Below are 21,536 nucleotides of genomic sequence, written 5' to 3' on the forward strand. Positions count from 1 at the left end.
CCACACTGCCTCAGGCCTGGAGGGGTAGCCGTCTGTCTCTGAGGGGCCCAGGCAGGCCGGCCTGGGCCAGAGAGAGCTGCGCGGCCACAGAATGCCCCTCCAGGCAAAGAAACCAGGGAATAGTTACAAATTTAATAAAATTCGCCTTATAAATTACAGCAGCAGCCCCAGGGTGCTCTTTGCTGCCCCAAGAAGCGGGAGTTGGCCAAGCTGGGCAGCAGCTGCCAGGGAGAAGTCTGAGAGCTCAGGGCTGTGCAGGTGGCCAGTGGGCCAGAGCCGCCGCCTCCAGGATGGCCACCGGGCTGCAGAGGGGGCCGGGCAGAGGCTCACGGGCCCAGGAGAGCACAGGGAACAGGAACGGGGGCTGAGGCCAGACCCGAGCGCTCCTCAGTCCAAACTGGCCATGAGCAGGTGCAGCTCTCGGAAGGCACTGCCGTGGCGGCCACTCAAACCCGACTTGCTCTTGACGAGGCCACTGATGCTCTTAAGCTGCTTGTAGCAGAGCCGGCACTTGTGTAGCCTGTGGGCACAGAGGTCGGGCACAGGTGCTAGGGCCTTCCCCGCCACGCTACCCCCCTCCTCCGGGAGGCAGGCCGAGGCCCCGGATGCGCGACCCACCCCAGCCACGCCAAGGCTCAGGGCAGAGCCAGGCCACGGAAGAGCCCCGGCTTCAGCCACCCCCAGCCCACGTCCCCGGCACAACCTCCTCCTCAACAAGCAGGCTGGGCCCCCACACCTGTGTACCCCCACGCCCCAACGCTGGCACCCTGTTGGCCCCTCACCTCTCCTCCCGGCTGATGTCCACACCCACAGAGGGGGGCGCCGCCAGGATGTCCGTGATCAGGGGCAGAAACCGCTGCAGGATCAGTTTCAGGGAGGTGCAGCCGGTCTGCACGTAGCTTCAGGGGCGGACGGATGGAGCCACAGACAGAAGGATAAACAGAGAGCAAGGTACACAAAGACAGACGTGGTAGGCAGAGGGCCGGGGGCAGCACAGGCTCGATTCCACCGTGGCCTCTCCGACTTGGCCGTGGCCGCGGTGCCGCACACTCACATGGGCGCCGGCCCTGGGGGGCCTTCCCATTGTCCCTGAGGAGCGTCCTGCCCCTTTCCGTCCCCGCCGTGAGGCCAGTATGGCTTCCCCACACATACCTCTCATACTTGCTCTGCAGAAGCTTCTCGATCTGCGGCAAGACGGTGGTGCACAGGTCCAGCTTCCACAGGGAGCTAGGGAGAGGGCCAGGGCCAGGGCCCCTTAGCAGCCGGCTCCGCCCACCAGGCCGGCTCCGCCCCCCACAACTACTCACGCTTTCTGGTTGACAATGTTCAGGAGGTCCACTACCACTGACAGGTCATTGATGGCCACAGCCGAGTCCACCGACGTCTGTGCAAACAAAGCACCTGTCAGAGGGGACGGGGATGGCCCGGCCCCTGCCCGCGCGGTGTGACGATGGGCTTTGTTGTGGGCGGTTAACAAGACTGCAGCTACGATGACGAGTGTGAGGCCAGGCCCGTAAAGGGGCGGTCAGTAAATGGCAGCTCGTGATGATGACGATGGCAGAAACGGACGCGAAGTCAGCCACTGCGTGGTGACAGGGGCCACGCAGCCCCACGGCCCGCCCTGGTGCAGCTTTCTTCTGGGGACGGCCCAGAGCCTGGGGGTAAGCGCTTGCCTTGATGTCGCCCGTGGTCCACACGGCCCGCACGGTGTCCAGGTTCTTGTGGCGGCTGGTGAGTACCACGCACATGGTGTCATGGCCTTTGCGGATCTGTAACATGGCGTCCTCGTCGACCAGCTCCGCCTGCTGGGGGATCTTCACGGCCTGTGCGGGACGAGCGCTCAGGTGCTGGTGGTAAAGTTCCGCCCTTGCCCCCTGGGCCCCCACCCTGCCCTCAGGCTGGACCCCCACTCACGGGCAGGAAGTCGGAGGGCTTCAGCCCGATGGGCTCGTTCCGGGTGGCAGGGATGATGGTGGGCTCGGCCTTGGGCGCAGGAGTGGAAGTGACAGCCGGGGGCCGGGGCGGGACCTCGAGCTGGTGGGGTCCAGAGCTCAGTGGGGAGCCAGCCCGAGGCCACCCTATCTGCCCACCCTGGCATGGAGGGCCCCAACCCAGGTTCAGGACTGCGGCCCCTCTCCCAGCCCCACACCGTGCCGCACCTCTCCACCTAGACCTACATTTGGCACCTGGAACTGTGAGTCCGTGGCAGGGTTGGGCTTGGCCGCCTCCTTGGCTGAGACCATGTCTGGAGGCAAAAGGGAAAGATCTCTGGGTCAGGTCAGGCCAGAAGGGACTGGCAGGAAGAAGGCAGGGCTTCTGGTAGGTCTCTGGGGGGCACCTGTAACTGGGGCGGGGGGGGGATGGAGCAGGAGCCGGTGGGGCAACTGAGGAAGGAGACATCAGCAGTGTGTATGTGGGGGGCGAGGGAGTCGGGGGACTCCTGGGGAGGCCTCCTGGAAGCTGGACCTGTCCCCTCCCTTTCCACCTACTCAACCACCTGGCAGAAAGGTGTCCAGCACCGCGTGTAGATGGGACCCAGGGAGCTCCCAGGAGTGGCCATCCCATCACCTCCCTGGGAATGGAGTGTGTGTGGGCGGGGGGGGGGGGGGAGAGGGCGATGGGAGGGGCTGGCAGTGAGGGGTGGTGAGTGGGAAGCACAGGAAACCCCACCTGGAGGGAGAATAAGATGGCTCCTTTAAGAGAAAGCAGGTGGAAAGGAGAGCCAATCTACGACAAGGGTGCCCCACCCTGGCTTCTCCAATCATAAGGCAGCAAAACCCAAGCCCCCAGCTAGGGCCTCCTGCTCCTGGGCCCCAGGCCCTGCCCTCCTCCCACCCCCTTCCCACCTGCAGCTCTGCCAGCTCCTCCTCCTGTAGGCCCTCCGCAGCCCTCTCTTACCCTGCCCTGCCCTTGCCTCTGCAGCACTGTCCCCTCTGCAGACACAGCCGGGTGGCTGTCTGCCATCTCTCTGCTCACTAGGGCGCGGGCTCCTGAGGGGAGCGCCTACCGCCTTGCTCAGGCTCCAGCACTAGGGCCTAGTGTGGGGCCCGGTGCACAGTTAGGTGCTTTTGGGTGAGCAGAGGGAAAAGATCTAGTGGGAGAGAGGCTGGAGATGGTGCCAGGGCAGGGGAGGCCAGGCTCTGCTCCCCGACTCACCATCCTCGGGGGGTGCCGGGAAGGGCTCACTTCTTCGGGGTGGTGTCCGACCTGCAGAGGCAAAGGGGGCTGGGGACTCACACTGGCCCGGGCTGGCCTGGGACATTGGGGGGGGGGCGGGGGTGGAGGGTGGTTCCCAGGTACACGCACAGCTGCAGACCCATGACCCTGTTCCCAGTCCCAGAACTCTCAGGCCTGCCCCGCCCGTCTACTTGCCCTCGTGGGGCCTTCCTTCGCTCGGTGGGCTGGGGCACTGAGCGGCTCCTGGGCTTCTGCTGGGGCCTCGAGGACCTGGGAACAGAGCCTGGGGCTCAGGTGTGAGCTGGGAATCCAGACCCGGAAGCAGAGCGACTCGACACTGTGCCCCTAAAGCACCATCTGCCTCCACACACAGATGGGGATGCCGGGCAGGGTCGGGGGCAGGGGGCAGGGGGCAGGCCTCACTGATGCTGTTCTTGGGCTGGAAGATCTCGTTGTACTCCTCGGCATTCTGGATCTCGGCCCGAGACTCCCGCTCGTCCCGGTCATCCTCACTGCTGGGGCTGCGGCGCTCGCTCTCCGAGTTCTGCTTCACCCTGTGGGGCGGCGCCAAGCCGACGAGAGGCGGGCCCGGTGAGCCTGGGCCGGGCCCCCCAAGCCTCCCCAGCGCCGGCCCGCCTCCTAGCACCCCACCTCTGAGGCTTGCTGCAGGCCGTGCTGGGCCGCTCATAGATGCGCCGGAGAGGGGCACCGGGGTGGGCCGGCTGCTGTGCCGGGGGCCGGCTGTCCTGCACGGGGTCCTGGGCCACCGTGCCCGTCCTGGTGACCCGCGTCAGGTCCACCACGTAAGAGGAGACGTTGCTCTGTGAGAAGGCCACACCTATCTGCAGGAAGCGGCAGAGCTGGGGGATGGGCGGGCAGGACCCCAGCAGGCCTGGGGGGGGGGTGCTGGGGGCCGGAGGGGGAGGCGGCGGGCGGCCGGGGGAAGGGCAGGGGTGGCTCTCTCACCAGCTGGTCGTTGCAGACAGCCAGGTCGGCCACCTTGCCCCAGCCGACCAGGACCACGTCAAAGCAGCGCTCAGGCTCCCAGCCGTAGACGCGCAGCGAGTCCTGGCAGCCACTATACAGGCAGCAGCCGTCGGGGTTGAAGAGGACGCTCCTGGGCCGGGCGAGAGCGGGCCGTGGGTGCCGGGCATCCAGGGAGGCTGTGGGGGGCCCCGGACAGAGGGAGCAGGAGCGGGGGTGGGGAAGGCCCACCCGCAGCCCATGCCCACAGCCGACTGCCCAGGGGGAGGACCCAGACCCACCGCCCGGCTGCCTGCGTACCTGACAGGCCCTGGCTCCCCTTCGATGCAGCTCACCACCTGGAACTTCTCCAGGTCCCAGAACCGGATGGTCCTGCAAAGGCAGGCAGGCTGTGCTGGGAAGCCGGTGTCCCCCTGGTGGCCTCCACGCCGGCCCACGGCCCGGGAGGCCCACTTCTCTGCAAACGCCTGTCCCCCGGGCTTGGGGCCACCGAGAGCAATGCTTAGGGCCAGGGGCTGACCCTACGCAGCAGGCGGAGGGACTTGGCTGGCGGGAGGTGAGCGTGGGCTTTGGATCTGGACACGCAATGACAGCCCAGAACACTGGGGCTGGGGAAACCAGGGTTCAGGCAGAGATGGGACCACGGCCCCATCCTGGCTTGGCTGGTATCAGGTCAGTCTACATAGCATCAGGGGGCAGAGAACACCTCAGGACAGAGAGACAGAGATGTGAGAGATGGCAGTCATGGGTGACAGGCCTCCTCCTCACCTGTCCGAGCTACCAGAAGCCAGGAGGTACTCATTGGGGTGAAACTCCACCACGTTGACAGGCCCCGTGTGGCCAGGGAACTCGGACATCATCTTGCCAGCAGTCAGATCCCAGAGCTGGGGCAGGGCAGGCGGAAGGTCAGGACCAAGCTCGGGATCTCGGCTGCCCACTCCTCCCTCAACTCCTGCCGCTCCCCCCCTACCCCCCCCCCCCCCCAGCCTGCCCTTGATCTACAAGCCGCCTTCCACCGCGGACCGGCCTGGGATACGAGAACCTGATCAGGCGGGAGGTGAGGACCCGGCCTGAGTGCGCTCAGCAGACCCCAGTCCCCAGTCCCCGGGCACAGGTCAGACCAGGAGCTACCTTCACCGTGTGGTCATCTGCAGCCGACGCCAGCCACTTCCCATCAGGGCTGAACCGGAGGCACCGCACAGCCTGGCTGTGTCCCTGGGCGGAGGACAGAGCGCTGAGCTCACCCGCGGGGCCTGGGCCCGATGCGCTGCCCTCCTCCCCGCCCTGCTCCACCCTGCCCTGGACCAGCAGGCGAGGCAGAAGCTGACGGCCGTGTGCTGGAGCGCTCACAGACGGACACCACCCCACGCAGTCACCATTCCCAGTGCTGCAGGATGCTCCAGGAAATCCCGATTTCCTGCTCAGATAGTCTGGGAAACGACGTATCTTATGCCTCTTTTTGGAGAGTTAGGGGTCTTCCCTTAATGTCAAGGATCTAAAAACCACCAGAATTACATATTCATCTCAATGCTTCCAAAGACACAGGAACAGGAACGCTCTTCACCTAACGACACCAGTTATCTGCCTGTGGAACCAGAGCATGGAGCACAGTTTGGTAAACACGGCGCTGGGAGGATTCATGGAAAGCGGGGGATCCACAGCACTCCTGCTCTGTCGAGATTCCTGCTTCTCACTTGGACTCTCGTTTCTCCCATTCTCCCCCATGTTGGACGGCGATCCCTGCCAGCCCCGGCCAGGGTCTGGGCACTACCCCGGCGTCCACGCCTGCATGCTGCTCACGGAATGATCGCCAAAGGGCTCCTTCCTTACCCTGTATCGGAAGACGCAGCCTTTCCTCCTGATGTCCCAGAGCTGCGGGGAGAAGAGCAGGGGGGCAGAGTCAGGACAGGTCCCGACCGAGGTGGGCTTGGGCTGCAGAGGCCTTGCCGAGCCCCGTCCGGGAGCCTGGCTCAAAGGGTGGTATGCAGCCACGAGCAGAGGGGTTCCGGGCACCCCAGGTCATTACACCCCAAAATGACAGGAATCTGGAAACTGCTCGTGAAAGCTGGGCATTCTGAGCAGAAGCGTCTGGCGAACTTTTCCACACCCCCCTCCCTCGGAGGCTGTGGACACCGCCACAGTGGGAAGAGGCCCTCCCACAGCGCCAAAAGGCCCGCTCCTCAGGTTGGACGCACAGCCCGGGGCTCACCGCTGGCCCAGTGGGGGACACGGGGCACAGACAGGGTCTCACCTTGATGTTCGTGTCCTGGGAGCCCGAGGCTACGAACTCGCCATACGGGTGGAAGTCCAGGCTGCAGATGTTGGCTTTGTGGCCCATAAGCGTGCGAAGAACTGCCAAGGAAGAGAGCAGAGACAGGGGCGTGAGGGGCAAGCCAGGCACCTGGCAGAGCGGGGGCTGTGGTGGTCCCGGGGCTGTGCTTCCATGGTAACTGCACAGAGAACCAAAACAGCAGTGATTTTAGAAACACGGAGACAACTCAACCGGAGTCCTGCCACCCCAACACCTGGCCTTCTTATTTTTGTCCCGAGAGGTGACAGCCATTTCTGTCATGACCCAAGCCCCCTGTAGCTTGTGCCCCCGGGCTCGTCCCATTGGGCTCTCGCAAGGGCACTGTCCTGGACCGCAGAGCTGGAAAACTACTGCACTCAGTTCATGGACAGACAGACAGCTTATGTTCTGCCTGCCATCCCGCCGCGGCTGAGACAGAAGAGGGAGGCAGGAGAGGTCCATGCTGGGGGAGAAGCTGTTTGGTTGAAAAGAGAAATCCAGGAAGGCTTTTTGGAGGAGGCTGTATTCGAACAGGATGTCAGTGAGTGGAGGGTGAGGGAGGATATTAGGCAGAGGGAAATGGTGGGCAAAGGCCCCAAGGAGGGCAGTGTGGAGGGCATGCCTGGAGCAGCTGTGCTGAGCACACCAGCCCCCTGTCCAAGGGATCTTGAGGGTAGCTGTGAGGACGAGACGAGGTGCTGTGAGAACCGAGAGAACACACAGAGGATGTGACCGGGGCAAGTCAGCTCCTGCTGCCCTGGGAAACCTCAGCTCCCATCCCTCCAGGTTTTGCTTGCACCTCCGTGGCCAAGCCCAGCCTGGCCTGGCCTACAAGCAAACCTTGTGTTTCCATCTCAGAGTGTTCCCTGGTAACACTCAAGTTTGCCTCTTCTCTCTGGCCTCAAGTGTCTCCCTTTTTAGGAGATTTATAATTCTGCTGTCTGAATGAAACTGATCATCCCATAAGTATAGGCGCCAAGGGTGTGGGAATCCAACCATCCTTAGGTTTGAGCCAAGGTGAAACAGTTGCCTTGTGAGGCGATGAGCTCTCCACTGGAGGGGGTGTTCAAGCAAACTCCAAATGTAATGTTTTAGGGACAAGAGAGTTGAGCTCCAGGCACGGAGTGATTTAAACTCTACTGTACGAATGTCTCCATCCCTCACGCAGGTCCAGGGCTCTGGAGCCAGACAGAAATGGGAGCAGTCCTGCTCCGCTCCTCGCTTGTTATGTGACCCTGGGCAATCCCTTACCCTCTCTGAGCCTCACAGTGGGTCACGATCAGAGTTAAGCAAGAAAGTAGGACATAAGGTGCTTAGCATGGGCATGCACACAGTTAAGCGCTCAATGAATACCAGTTAGTTATTCTTGCGGTCATTCCTTTCTGCATGAGAGCTGCTTCCTCCATCTCCCAAAGTGAAACTTCTCCTCTCCTCCAGCCTCAGAGCACCTGTCCTGGTTCTCGGTCTTCTGGCACCAGTGATGACCACTACTCAGTGCCACGGCCATTTGGGCGCCTCCCTCGTCCCCAGGACGGCTGCTGAGCACGTCTGGGGTGCGGAGGGCAGCCTGAATGACTTCAGCACATTAGCTCCCCACCCCCACAAACAGCGCCAGGAGGCGGGCAAGGGCCTAAGTCTCAGAGGGTGAAGCAGCCTGCCTCAGGCCGGTCAGCAGGGCCCAGAGCCAGAATTTAAAGCAGGCATCCGAGTCCTGAGAAGCAGGCTTTACCATGTGACCCTTTACCTGAGTCAAGGGAGCTCATCTGTCTAGGGCTCCTAAGACAGAGCCAGGCACACCTAAAGGCAGGAAGAAGTGAGCTTCTCTGGTGGTTCTCTGCCTCCAGGACAAAGTGCACCCCTCTGCCCACAGCCCACCACATCCACCCATCCCACTTGGGGCCACTTCCCAGCACGCACCAGTCCTCTGCCGAGCTGGGACTGAGCCGCCTTTACATTCTTCACAGGGTGTGACAAGGTGCCTGCCACGTCTGTCCAGTAGCTAATTCAACCACACCAAAACCTCAGCTGCTCCTCCCCACACTCTGGAGCGGTCATATGCCACCGGGGGCTCACGCACGGCTTTGCTGGCCAAGTCCAGGGCCCAGAGGGGGCACACACATGCTGGTCCCTGCTCCAGTCCATGCCCACCTCCCAGCCCACTGCCTTGCATCCCACAGCAAGGCTTCCAAAATCCTGCCCTACCCCGAGAGGATGCGGCAGGTTCCACCCCTGTGTGGGCCAGATTCATGAAACGCAGGCTACCTTCCTGTGGGATGGCTGGGCTGACCCACCCCTGCCCTCTGGCTGCGACGTGGAAAGCAGGCAGGACCACATTCTTCCGGCGTGACTTCTGCCCTTGCTCTTCTGTCCCGGGAAGGCCCTTGGAAGGCGTCCTACCACAGGACTCAGTCGCAGGATCCAGGAGTTGCAGGCTGGAGGGGCGTCCTGGATCTGTCTGCCCTATGTGGAAACCTCCACGCCCTCCCAGCTGATAGCTGTTCAACCTCCGCCCAAACCCTCCAGCAACGGGCTGCCTTCAATGCAACCCACGTGATGCTCAGCCAGCCCTTTTAGAAGCCCCTAGGCACCTGGGTGCCCAGCTGCCCCTCATTTTCACTCAAGCTGTGGTGGGTGGGAGTGGAGGTCGGCCTGTGGTCTTAGCTCTTCCCACCAAGGTCGCTGAGGGCAAGTCTCCGTTCCATCACTGAACCCCTCGAATGGCAGAGCGAACGGCACTGGGATGGGAATCTTGACGCCAGGATTTGCATCCCAGCTTCCACCACCCCAGCCACGGGGTCCTTATCAAGTTCGGGGACCCTCCTTAGACCCCAGTTTGCCCATGTGTCAAATAAGGGGGCCCTGCCAACCCGGCTCTGCATCAGAATCATCTGGAAGCTTACTAAAAGCCAGATTTTGGGCCTCTGCCATTACTGAATCAGGTTCCCTGGGCATGGGGTCTGCGCCAAGTGTTTGAAACGAGCTCCTTGTAGAGTAGCCAACCCTGAGACTCCAGGGCCCAGGAATCCCACAGGTGTCTGGCTTTCGTTCTTTGCCCGCCTCAAGGAACTCCTCACGTTTCCCTTATGAAGTAGTCATGGCTGAGAAAGCGTGGTGCCTCAGCTTCTCTCTTTTGTCCCTTGCTCCTCAGTGAACGGTGAATGGCTGGAGCCGTCCACGGGGGCTCAGATCCAAGCAGAGATGTCCCAGGAAGCAAACTCCCTTCTGGCTGAGCCTTTCTGCTCCCTCACGCGTGGCCAGGCAGCGGGAGGGCGTGCTGGGATGCCGAGCACGTGGCCCCGGTTTGTCACCTCACCGGCTGTCTCACGTGCACCCGTCACCGGGGGAGGGGGCGGGCAAGCGTCACCCGAGAGGCCCAGGGGCGCCATCTGTCTTGAGGACCACCCGCGCAGCAAGAGCACCGTCCCTGAGCAGAGAGAATCCGGCCACCAGGCATGCGTGGCTGACGCCTGCCGTCCTGCAACGGTGGTAGAGCCCACAGCCCAGGAGAGGCCCAGAGAGACTCGGAGTCTCAGCCAGGCAAGGGGGCTCTCGTTTGGACAAAGCAGCCTCCGCAAACCCCCCACCAGCGCTTCCCTCCCGCCCGGCACGCTGGAAGGTCCAGGCTAGACGCCGGCAAGAAGCAGCCAGCAAACCGGTTTACTTGCGCCTCTCAGGGCTGCTCTGCACAGTGTTCTGAAAAAAATGTTGAATTAGCTGTCAACATTTAGAAGTTGGGGGAGAGGGGCGGATTTCCACTTAAATGTCCAGATTCCCAGCTTCTCTTGAAAAATCCATATGGCTGGCCACACTGGGCCCACACTGCCGTGTGGCCGCACCCACGGAGGCTGAGAGCCCCCCTTTTTGGGAAGGCGAGACCCCACATGGCCCGGAACCAAAGGCACGAGTTGACACACAGAAAGAACCCGGTCAGGATCTAGCAGAGGACCAAGGGTCATCACTGCAAAACCCCAGGACACTGGGACAAACAGCCTAGGAGCTCGCAGAGAGATGGGAGAAGCAGGTCCCACGCGAGGGAGGAGGAGACAGCACGGACCTCCCAACGGCCACCAAACAGGAGCCCAACATGCAACGCAGCTGCACCTTCTAATTCTGAGGGAAAACAATTGCCAATCTAGACTTCTACAGACTCTAAGAAAAAAAAAAAAAGGATGAGGGTAGAATAAAGTCATTTTCAGCCACCAATGGTCTCTAAAACTGTGCCGGTCATACACCCTTTCTCAGCAAGCTATGAAAATGTGCTCCAGCAAAAAAAAGAGGCAGAAAACCGAGAAAGATGATAATGCGGACTCTGGCACAGCACAGAGACGAGAGAGTTCCCCGAAGACAAGGCGGCCCCAAGATGGCGGCTGGGCTGCAGGCCCGGGTGCTCCCCTGCCACTGGGACCCGGGGGACAGAGGCTCTGAGAAGAGCCGCCTCAGTTATGGGATGGCTTTGAGTGTAGCTCAAGGAGGAGGCTTACTATTCTGGCAGAGAATCTGGGGTCGAATTAGTAACAGATGTAAAACATAGACAGATGGAAAAAGAACAGCTATTAACTCTAGAAGAAACACAATCAGCTGTGAGTAACAGCGCTATGGGCCTGGTACTATAAATACTGACGATTTACAGGGTGCAATTAGGAGAACAGGGGGCAACGCTGGGAGTGACAAGGGTGGGCCAGCAGCTCTAAGGGAGCTAACTTCTTTTTTTGTTTAAGATTTTATTTTTTTAAGTAATCTCTACACCCAATGTGGGGCTCAAACTCACAATGCCAAGATCAAGAGTCCTATGCTCCACCGACTGAGCCAGCCAGGCGCCCCTAGGAGAACTACCTTGTCTTGCACGGGAGGAAGGCAGCAAGAGATAGGAATTGCCTTAATACCATGTTGCTTAGGAAAGGGAGGTAGCAAGACAGAAGGCTGAGGTGTCTGGAGAATGGGAAGGAATGGGGTGAAGGCTTCTCATTTCCATCGTGATTATTTGTAGAATGGCTGGCATTTGACTTTTTAAACTATGTATAACTTCTATAAAAATGAAAACAAAGCTCAAGGAGACAGGATCTGGCCACCTAAGGCCCCGTTCCTGCAGGCAATAGTTAGCTGAGGCTAAGAGGCGGCTGCCCCAAGTCAGGGCATAACCCCCCAGTTCTCCCCCACAGGCCCCCTCACTTGTTTACATGTCCTGCATGGCCCCTGGTGGCATGTGATATTCTTCCAGGTTCTGAATCTACCCAAACACCCACCCATCCATCCACAATAGTCCATCTGGACCTTTCCTGGTGCCTCCTGGGTTATCAGCACTCAGAGACAGTAACAGTATGTTGCTGCTGCTAGGCTCAAGGGAGTGGGCAGTCACCACACTGTCTGGTCAGAGTGTCCAGGAGGGAAGCACCCAATGTAGTCAGGACAGGCTTCCCGGAGGAAGCAGCTCAACAGCAGAGCCGGAGACAACATGGCCGCAGGCGTGCATGTGGGGAAGGCAAGCGCAGATGCCTACTTTTGGCAGCTTCTAGGTCCCAGACGCGGATGGAGCCTGACTGGGAGCCGGCCACGATGAGCTCCTCCGGGGTGTTGAGGCGGACACTCTCCACTGGGGACGTGTGACCCGTCAGGCTCTGTGGAGAGAGGGTAGCAGCTTCAGTGCCTTGCGTGGAAAACCCCCCAGCTGCTGCCCCACATCCTGGCTCCCTGGGAAGGGCATCAGCAAGAAGTGGCTTGAGCAGGGAGGCTGTGCTCCATGGAGCCACATCTAGGCCTTTCTGCGGATGGGCTGGGCAGCTGCTTCTCTTGGTCTCAGCCTCCAGGGTTAAAAGTGGGCCAGACCCCTGTCATGCCCCAACCCCTTCCGACGGCCTACTGTGCCCCTGATGTGGGCATCATTTGCCAAAATGGTCCTGGGCCCCTTGGAAGGGGGGGAGCAGCTGACCCTCCAGCCCTGAGTCCAAACCACTGCCCACCTAGGCTCTGCTTCCGTCTCCACTCTGCCCAGCCAAGCCCCCCGATGGGAGAACCCTGACAGAACCGAGGCCCGGCTTGCAATGGCACACATCTCACCCCTCCGGAAGGCCTGGGTCCCTGGCGGCTGTCCCTGGGAGAGGTCCCTGCCATGTTCCCAGGCAGGGAATTGTGGAACCCAGAGAGAGCCTATAGTGACTTTACTGGAAAAAACTGTCACCCAACTCCGTGCAGGCCAGAGCCGGAGCAGGGCTGAGCCAGGTCCTGGCCCAGCCCCTGAGAGGGGTGGGAGAGAAGGCCGGAATCTGAAGTCCATGGTATCTGTCACTCCCCGCCCAGCACCAGTCACCCCAAAGCACAGCGGAGACGCCATCACTGTTTGCTAAGACAACGTTCTGGGGGGGCGGGGAGGGGCGGTAGGGGAAACCGCTCCCCAGCAGAACTGCCCAAAGGCCAGTCACAAGCAGCTGTGACTCCCAGCCATCACCGGCGGGAGTACAAATGGGGATAAACTCCATGGGGAGGCAACTGGGCAAAATCGGTCCACATTCAGAAATCCACATGCTCTGCACATCAGCAACCCCACCCCAGGGAGCCTGCCCTGCACGCGCTCAAGCACAAGGCAAGCCAAACAGACCCAAGGTCATTCCCCACAGGGAATCTTTCTCGCAGAAGACCAGAGGCTATATAATACGCCCACCAGAGGAAACCGGTCCGCTAAGCTGCAGCCACCCTCGCAACTGAATACTATTTGGCTATAAAAATGAACGAGGCGACCATCTGAAGATGATAAACACTGATCTCCATGACACGTTAGGTGAAAAAAGGTGGAGAACGGTGTATATAGGATACTGTTTGTATAAAAAAAAAGGGGGGGACGGGGAAGGAAACAGGTCTACATATTTGCTCACAGATGTAGAAAATAGTTCTGGAAGAACACAGGGTAATCAGGGGCCGTGGTCGTCCCCAGAGAGGGATGTGGGGGTCAGGGGAGGAAAGAAGACTTCTCCCTTCTTACCCCGTGTCCCTTGCACACTGAGCTATACGAGCTCACGTGTGCTCAGAACACACAGAGACCATTAGACATGGGCCACATAGAGGGAACTAGTATATGTCTAAATCAGGGTGAGCAAGAAGTCGCTGGGTCTGCGGCACTCAGAGGCCTGCAGGCTGACCCCCGAGTAAGAAGTGGGACGAGAGCATGGGGTCACTTCGGGCCCGTTTTGGCCAGTGTTTGTTGGCTCGTTTTCCATCTTATATGTTACTTTGGCATTTTGTGGGGGTGGGACACATTGGAAGCCTGAAAACAAGTGAAACAAAACAAAGCAATTTCAAGTCTGCTCTTCACCTGGGCCCCAGTTCAGCTGGGACTCAGTCCTTGGCTGCATCTCACAGAATTACTGAGGTGATTAAGCTGCTACTAAAAAAAAAAAAATCACTTCCCATCCTTTTTTATCTTTATCTTTCGTGGCCAAGAATCAAAAGAATGGTAACACCCTGTGCTGCCAAGGTCATGAAGGCGGAGAGGGCAGGTCCCTATGCTGCTGGAGAGAATGAAAATTGATTTCTGGAGGGCAATTTGGCAATATGTTTTGAAAGCTTTTTAAAAAGTGCACACCCCCAGATAATGCAAGCATCACAGATCTGCTCAAAGATTGAGGGAGATGAGGACGTTCACCTCCATGGCTGAGCAGAGCCAAAACGCTGGAAATGACTTTTATGCTGGGAACAGGGCGCGGCGAAGCTAGTTCCAGCTCATCCCTACAATGGAATACCACGAAGCCATTAAACACCAGGTTGTAGAAGGGTATTTGTTGACATTGGAAAATGCTCGCAAACAATAAAGATTGTTCTCTTCAAAACCCAGGCTACGGGAGAGTTAAGACAGTGTTCCAAAAATGTATTGTTCTACATCCACGTGGTGCACATGGGTAGGTGTTTGCACGCGTCTGTGTACACGCATGTGCACGCATATGATCTAGACGGACCAGCACCTAGACGGACACAGACCAAAATAGCAACTGTAGTGGTCTTTGGATGATGGGAATAGATAGAATTCATTTTTGTATTTTTTCCTCCTTTAGATTTTCCTGTTTTGGAAGACAGTTTTTGGCAAGGAATTCGTTGTGTGACCAGGGGGAAAGTGCTATTAAAGAACCAGCTCTCTAACCAGCTTCAGCCAGGTGCCCTCAAATCCTTTTTTGTGGAACCAGATAGGGGATGGTTCAAAGTAACCTCCAAGTGCTGCTGACAGGTGGACGGATGGGCCACTGGGTGAGCCTCCATCTCGGGTCCGTGGGCTTATTTTAGCTTTCTCACACAGGCTCACTGGAACTCTGTCCACCACCAGGGGACCTCCAAATACATGAGGGCCGGCCACGGTCCCAGCCATCCTGCGGGCACTGATGCTGTGTCGTGTCCCCCTAGCCTCCCGCTGGGTGCCCTGGGCCTGACAGAGCCCGCAGAGCTGCCTGCTCCCCACCCCGTAACCCCGCCCCGCCCGCAGCCCCCTCCCTGGGCCTCTGCCCTGTTCCCCACCCACCAGCGAGGCTCACCATGATGCAGTTGGGTTTGTTGATGGACCACAGGTTGACACGGCAGTCGTCCCCACCGGTAGCCAGCAGCCGCCCGGAGGCCTTGCCCAGGACCAGCGAGGACACATTGCTGGCATGGGCGACAATCTCCTCTACACAAGGAAGGACAGGAGGAGAAGGCAGTCAGAGGGCTAGTCGCGGCCTCGGGGAAGAGGGCTGGGCGCTGCCCAGCGCGGCCCCTGGTCCTGGCACCCGAAGCCCAGGTGGAAGGGTCTGCCCGCTTCAGCTCCCCTTTGGTGCCAGACACCCCGGCACGACCCAGAAGGCTGGCTGCGAGGGCAGGCCTTGCACCCGAGGCAGGAATGACTACTTCCCAACTTCGGGTATTCCTGTCCCACCCTCAGGCCGCAATTTGCTCTGGTCTCTGCACGTCAACTGGTAATATTATTATGCTTACTCTGCTCAATTTAAAACATTGACTTGCCTTCTGTATTTAGCTCTGTCTACATAAAGACAATTAAGCAATAAAATCCATAAATTACAAGACTGATACGTTCATTATGCTTTTTCTAGAATACAAAACGAAAAACAATTATTATAATGAAAAATTGACTCGCGTAACCACCTAAGCATCTCTCTGCTGCTGCTTGCTATCCACGTAAACCCACTCTGGGGAACACACATTGAGAACCGTTCGCGTCCCCTCTCGACAAGCTGTCTCCGAGTGAGCTCACCCAGGGCTTCAGCCCACAGCTTCAGAATCCTGGACGAGGTTCTGGTCTGAGCTCTGCTACTGCAGGCTGTGTGGCCTTGGACCAGTCACTCCCCCTCATCTGGTAAACGGGGATAATAACAGTGCCTGCCTCACTGAGTTGCTGCGGACCCACCGAGCACATGCTGTAGGCTGTGCTTGGTGTTGTTAGTAAGGCTAAGGCACAGACGGTGGGTGACGGGGACCCCGGCAGGCCCAGGAGGGTGGGCTGCATGAGGGTGGGAGGCAGGAGGCAGCCGACTGAGAGGCCTGGGGAGGAGGGGCGGGAGTGAGGGCTGACCAGACAGAGTGGGCGGTATGGCCACGGTGGGCAGCCGGGAGGGCCCCTGACCTGGGCTGCTGGGGAAGCAGCGGGGAGCAGCCAACATGGACCACGGAGGGTCTCGTCAGGGCTCCAGAGAGAAGACATGAGCAAGGAACCAAGAGGCAGCCCGGGCCTCCAAGCCAGGCCCTAAGTGAGTTCCTCCTGGGAACAGGGAGGACAAAAAGACAGGTCTCCCCGCCCCAGCAAAGGGAAACTCCCAATGTGCCGACACCCCGAGGCAACTGGGAGGCTGGCTTGACGGGAGGGAAAGGGCTTGCGGTTGTTCCGCAGAAGGCCTCTCCCGCGCTCCAGCTCCCGCCTCCGCCCTGCCTGGGGGTCTCTGTGGCACGGCCTTCAGACTGGGAAACAGGGCCCAGAAAGGCTGTTTGTCAGGCGACGTGGCTCAGAGGGGTTGTCAAAACTGCCAGACCCCAGATGACGCCCCACCTCAGGGCCCGGCCTGGCCAAAGCCAGGGACGGGCAGCACCCAGCCCCAGCAGAGGTGAGAGTCTCCTGCAGGCCCAAACGTCAGTGGGGGCCTCGGGGACCCCATCACTGGACCCAAGGGCGCTGAGCCCCTCCCTAGTCCTCATCCCAACTATGGAGCCTTCTGTCCTCTGGACACTGTAGGGACAGATGTCTGGGGTGCTCTGGGGCTTTGGCCATAGACTCTCATCGGTTCAAGAGCTGCTGTTGGGCCCCAGTGGCTGGCCAACTCAGAAAGAGGGCAAGCCACCTTCTCTCTGAGCACTCTGTTCCCAAGCCTTGGGCCCTCTCTCCTTCTCTGAAAACACTCCCTGCACGCACTGCCCCCCAGTTGTGACCTACCTATAAGGTCTGGGTGTCTACCCTGGCTCTCACCCTTCCCAGGGAAAGTTCCGGCTGGGCCCCACCTCACTAGGCCTCCTTCGGCACACTGCTACTCCTCTCTGGGCCTCAGGACTACTGCCCCTGGAGACAGCCCTTAATTCATAATATATGTGTTTCCTGGGTGTCTGCTCTAGGCCCAGCACTGGGGAGCCAGTGGGGAAAGACAGCGAGAAGGTTCCTGTGTTCATGCTACAGCCTGATCAGATGGGTCCTGGGACAGGGCATCCAGCTGAAGACCCACAGACATTGGGGTGAGAAGAATTTGTAGGCTAGGCCCTTCTAGAGGGGCTCAGATCACTCCCCTCTAAGCAGCCTGCCTGGAGCCCCTAGAGGGGCCAGGGACCACGGGAAGAGGGAGGTAGGCCACGGGCACCAGGCAGAGGAGGCCTCGGCAGGGGCATCAGCCCCAGCCCTCCCCCTCTAGCCTGAAGGACAGCATCCCCCAGTGGCCCAGGCCTGGGTACTGAATTCGAGTGCAAACAAATACAATTCCTCACAGCATCTCTTGGCAGGCCAGGCTGATGGCTGCAGGCCTGCACCAGCTTCCCAAGCTCACCTGGCACAACCTGGGCCCCACGTCCCAGCCAGAGCTGGGGACACTGCATTCGGTCAGAGGTGCTGAGGATTTGCATCCTCAACGGAAGGTGCAGAGAACCAGGCTTCAATGACTCAAGTTGGCCTAGCATCTTCTGATCCTTGCTGGACTCTATAGGCCCAAGGAGCCAGGGGTCATTTGGCTTTGGGCTCTTCAGATAGCTTATACTCATGGAGACTGCTATGCATGTGAACTTGTCAGCAGGGTCCAACATGCCTGATCATATTACCTCTTGTTTGAACACTTTGATGGCTTGACTTTGCCTTTAAGATAGAGCCAAGGCCTCAGAAAGACTGGGATCCTGTGGACATATGCCCCCAAAGACCCCAATAGCCTCATTCTTTCCACTGCTGTGTGGCAGCCTATAGACTCCTTTGAGCCCTTCCAACATGCTGAGCTTCCTGCCCCAGGGCCTTTGTATATGCTGTTTAGGCGGCCTACAGCACTCCCCTATGCCACCTGCCAGCATCTAGTTAATTGATTCAAAGCACATGTCCCAGTTTGGAATCAGACAAGGAGAAATGGAGGGGTGTGGCTACCTGATTTCTGCCTTGCTCTCCCAGGCTCTGAGCCCCATTGCACAGGGACCTCATCTATTTTGCAACCTGCTCCTCCCCCCCCCTCCAAACTATCTCCCCAGTGCTTGGTTCTATGCTCAGGAAAGACGAGCTATTGAGGGAATACATAACACCAATCAATACAAAGCCACCCTGTCCAAAGTGTACCCTCCTTGGGAGCCCATAACAGGGTTCTCTCAGAACCCTAGGGCTAAGAAACAATTTGAAACTACCCAAACCTCTCATTTTACCTGTGAGCACACTGACGTCCAGCAACGGGCTTTGCCCAGGTTCTCACAGTTAGAGTGGAGGAGCCTTGCCCAGCTTCTGAAAACCGCTCAGGGACAGCTCATAGCAGGTGACCAGTTTGGGCACACCGAATCTACGCCAAGCAGTTATTATAGGTGGGGTAAGGCAGTTCCCAACATATGATCCGGGGGACCTTGGGATCCTCAAGATCTTTTCTGGGGGTCCAAGAGAACAAAACTAGTTCCATAATTGGGGCGCCTGGGTGGCTCAGTCGTTACGCGTCTGCCTTCGACTCAGGTCATGATCCCAGGGTCCTGGGATCGAGCCCCACATCGGGCTCCCTGCTCAGCGGGAAGCCTACTTCTCCCTCTCCCACTACCCCTGCTTGTGTTCCTGCTCTCGCTATCTCTCTCTCTGTCAGATAAATAAATAAAATCTTTAAAAAAAAAAAAACTAGTTCCATGATAAAATACCAAGATGGTATTTGACTTTTACGCTCTTGTTTGCTCACAAGCATACAGGGGGGGTTTCGGGAAGATACAAGGCATGTGATAACACCATCTCTAACGGTATGTTTGACTGTACATTCTTGTGTTTTAAAATGCCTGACTATTGACTTCTAACATGGAAATATTGATAACTCCCATGAACAAAAACTCGTTGGGGTCCTTAACAATTTTTCCAAGTATAAAGAGGTCCTAAGATCAGAAAGTTTAGAGCTACTAGTGGAGAATAATGTGAGGGTGGGTGGTGCTGGTGCTCAGTGACATTCCAGAGCACTGCCAACATCTCTCAGCCTACCCTCTCTCCACCCCAACCCCCCTCCCCAAGATTCCCCCATCTCACGGGGGGAAGCCTGACTCCGTGAGAGGTCTGCAAATGCCAGAACACCTCTCAGCATCTCTCCCCCAGTCCCGCCCATCAGCCTAACTGCACTAAGTGCTTCTCTATGTTCACCACCCCGCGTGGGTCTCACAGCAGCTCCACAATGCAGGTGTGATTAGCTCATTGTACAGACGGGAAATTGAGCCTCAGAGAGGTTAAGTCACCTGCCCAGTGTCACCCCGCTAAGAAGTGCCAAAGCCATGATTTGCATCCTGGTCTTTCTCACTCCAAGGCTGGGAGTCTCCCTCTGTGCCAAGAATAGGTGATAAAGCTGGGGGTTCAGGCCATCCAGCAACAAGCAGCTAATAGGATAAATGGATGAGAAAGGAAAAAAAAAAATCACTCACGTAACTTCCAGGCCGTCTTGGTGACCACAGGGGTGGCCATCCTTCAGTTGGCTGGCACCTGAAGCTCCACCCACTAATCAGACTGTGCTTTGCTTGTGGGGTGGGGGTGGATCCCCCCCCAGACCCGCCAATCAAGTTGGCAGGGAGTTCCCACACATCCAGGCAGAGGGAATGCCTCCTGTCTTAGCCCCGGACCGCCTCGTGGTTTCACAGCAGCCACAGCAACGGCCTGTGTGTGCCGGTCCGGATCCCGGATTATGGAAGGTCAGGCTCGAGCCATGTCAGTTCAGCACTGGGCTGGAACACAAACAGAGGTGATGGCTTGTCAGAAAACACTTGGTGAGAGTTCGGGGAACTCTGGGCTTGCAGAACTAGAGCGCAGCTCCCCGGATCACCAAGGCTACTGGAGAGAGAGACACCCACCAGAGCCAGGAGCTGCACTGCAAGTCGTGTTTGAGAATCTGGAGGGGGCACCTCAGGCAGGGTGGCTTGGACCACAGGGGAAGAAAGGTCCTCCCAGAAGCCAGGATGATGGGATGGGAGGAGGCTGTTTCAGGAGGCTGGCTGCCCGAAGTGCAGCAGCCGCCGCAGTGGGGCGGGGAAGACCACATGTCTGCAGTTCACAGAGATTTCTGGGAGTCACTGTTTCGTCTGACGCTGTGGGAAGGGGGTGGAGTCAGAAGCAAAGCTTTGGGGCCCAGGAGAGGCACTCCAGAGGCAGGCATTTAAGTCTTCTCTGGGAAGAATGTCAAAGAGGGCCCTGAGGGTCCAATCCCTCCGTTGGCGGCAAGGGAACTACTCGTGGTCCCTGCAATTCCCAAAGACAGTACTGGGAACCATGAGTCAGTATGCCTCCCCAACTCTAAAAGGCCACCTCATGAAGCCTCTACCCCCTTCTTCCAAGCCTCTTTCCCATGAACGCTCTCTTCTCCGCCCCTTCTCTCCTGGGGTCCCCAGTTCTGCCTCTCTAGTCCTCTGTTCATTCCCCTTCTCCTTGCCGCCTGTGTCCCCCATTCGTGCACATCCTGTCTCCTGGGCTCCTTAACTTGACTCCTGCCTCGCCCGACCCGCTTTATTCCCCTTCCTCTTCTGCTATCAGTATCCCCCATTCATTCACTCTCCTGCTTCCAGTGTCCCTATTCATCACTCAGCCTCCTGCAGACCCCCGGCTCCTCTTCCGGCTTCCCTGGTTTTCCCCTCCGGCCCCCACACCCGTCCCGCCCGTCTCGCCCGACCGGAGGCTGGGGCTGGTCCCTCGGCCTCGCCTGATCCTCCCACTCCTCTCAGCTCGCGGGGCACGGGATCCAACCCCCCCCCCCCGCCCCGCCCCGGAGCCCTCTCCGCCACAGCCCGGCTCGGCCCCGCCTGGCTCGGCCCAGTATTAGGCCCACAGTCCCCCTCGCCTCCTCTCCCCCTCGCCCACTCCACCTGCAGCTGAGGCTCCGGAGGCCGAGGCTCCGCTCCTGGCGCGACCCCCACTTGCCTCCATCCCCTGCCCTGATTGGTCGCTGCTTGACAACCGACCCTCACAACAAAACCTCCGGCTCAGAGCCCCGCCCCCTCACCTCCCGCACCAATCAGCCGCCGCGAGCGCCTCACCTCCAGCCAGGTTTGACCAATCGCAGCAGGCGCTTCTGCCGCTCTTCCTAGGTACTCGCCCCCTTTTCCTGAATTGGACTAATCACGAGGAAGGAGAATTCAAGAGCCGCCCCTCAGCTTCTAATGAACCAATGAGGGCTGCCATTTCTTTGGTCCCGCCTCTGCCTTAAGCTTTCCTTTTCCTCCCCTTTCCTTCCTCTCCCTCTTAGTTCGCGTTTGAAAACATTGCCAGACGACCCTCCGCTGCCGTCTGTGCCAATCGCTTTAGCAACCGTCCCTACTTAACCAATAAGCGCTCGCCTTATTGGAAAACAATTCCCAGGTAGCCAATGGGAAGGGAACGTCAGGAGCAGCGTGAAGCCGCGGACCTTCCATCTTGGCGTGGGGCAAGGAGGAGACGAGGTCTTTGCCCTTTGCT

General features: G+C 58.9%; 1 protein-coding gene across 2 annotated transcripts; it reads right to left on the reverse strand.

Moving 5' to 3' along the window:
- Nucleotides 1-110: 110 nt before the first annotated feature.
- KATNB1 (katanin regulatory subunit B1) lies at nt 111-21,060 on the reverse strand. 2 transcript variants are annotated; one of them, XM_036117518.2, is made up of 20 exons: nt 20,948-21,060; nt 19,520-19,816; nt 14,962-15,092; nt 11,949-12,066; nt 6,413-6,513; nt 5,992-6,033; nt 5,293-5,376; nt 4,930-5,045; nt 4,462-4,533; nt 4,144-4,294; nt 3,829-4,019; nt 3,601-3,731; nt 3,157-3,207; nt 2,178-2,245; nt 1,915-2,034; nt 1,674-1,823; nt 1,308-1,384; nt 1,153-1,227; nt 783-899; nt 111-520 (listed from the first exon to the last, which is right to left on the reverse strand). In XM_036117518.2, exons 2-20 carry the CDS (start codon nt 19,557-19,559, stop codon nt 388-390), a joined length of 1,968 nt encoding a protein of 655 aa, XP_035973411.1. In that variant the 5' UTR covers nt 19,560-19,816; nt 20,948-21,060; the 3' UTR covers nt 111-387. The 2 variants fall into 2 exon arrangements, with proteins under 2 accessions (XP_035973411.1, XP_035973412.1); XM_036117519.2 differs by lacking the exon at nt 20,948-21,060 and adding an exon at nt 19,943-20,755.
- Nucleotides 21,061-21,536: the final 476 nt, after the last annotated feature.

Source organism: Halichoerus grypus, chromosome 15 (genome assembly GCF_964656455.1).
Source record: "Halichoerus grypus chromosome 15, mHalGry1.hap1.1, whole genome shotgun sequence".
Classification (NCBI taxonomy): Eukaryota; Metazoa; Chordata; class Mammalia; order Carnivora; family Phocidae; genus Halichoerus; species Halichoerus grypus.

Coding starts and splice junctions, on each gene's coding strand:
- KATNB1 (XM_036117518.2), bottom strand. CDS start 19,559: ATGGCCACCCCTGTGGTCACCAAGACGGCCTGGAAGTTAC. Junction 12,067..14,961: donor ACAAACCCAACTGCATCATG/GTGAGCCTCGCT, acceptor CTCTCTCCACAG/AGCCTGACGGGTCACACGTC. Junction 2,035..2,177: donor CACAGTTCCAGGTGCCAAAT/GTAGGTCTAGGT, acceptor GGACCCCACCAG/CTCGAGGTCCCGCCCCGGCC.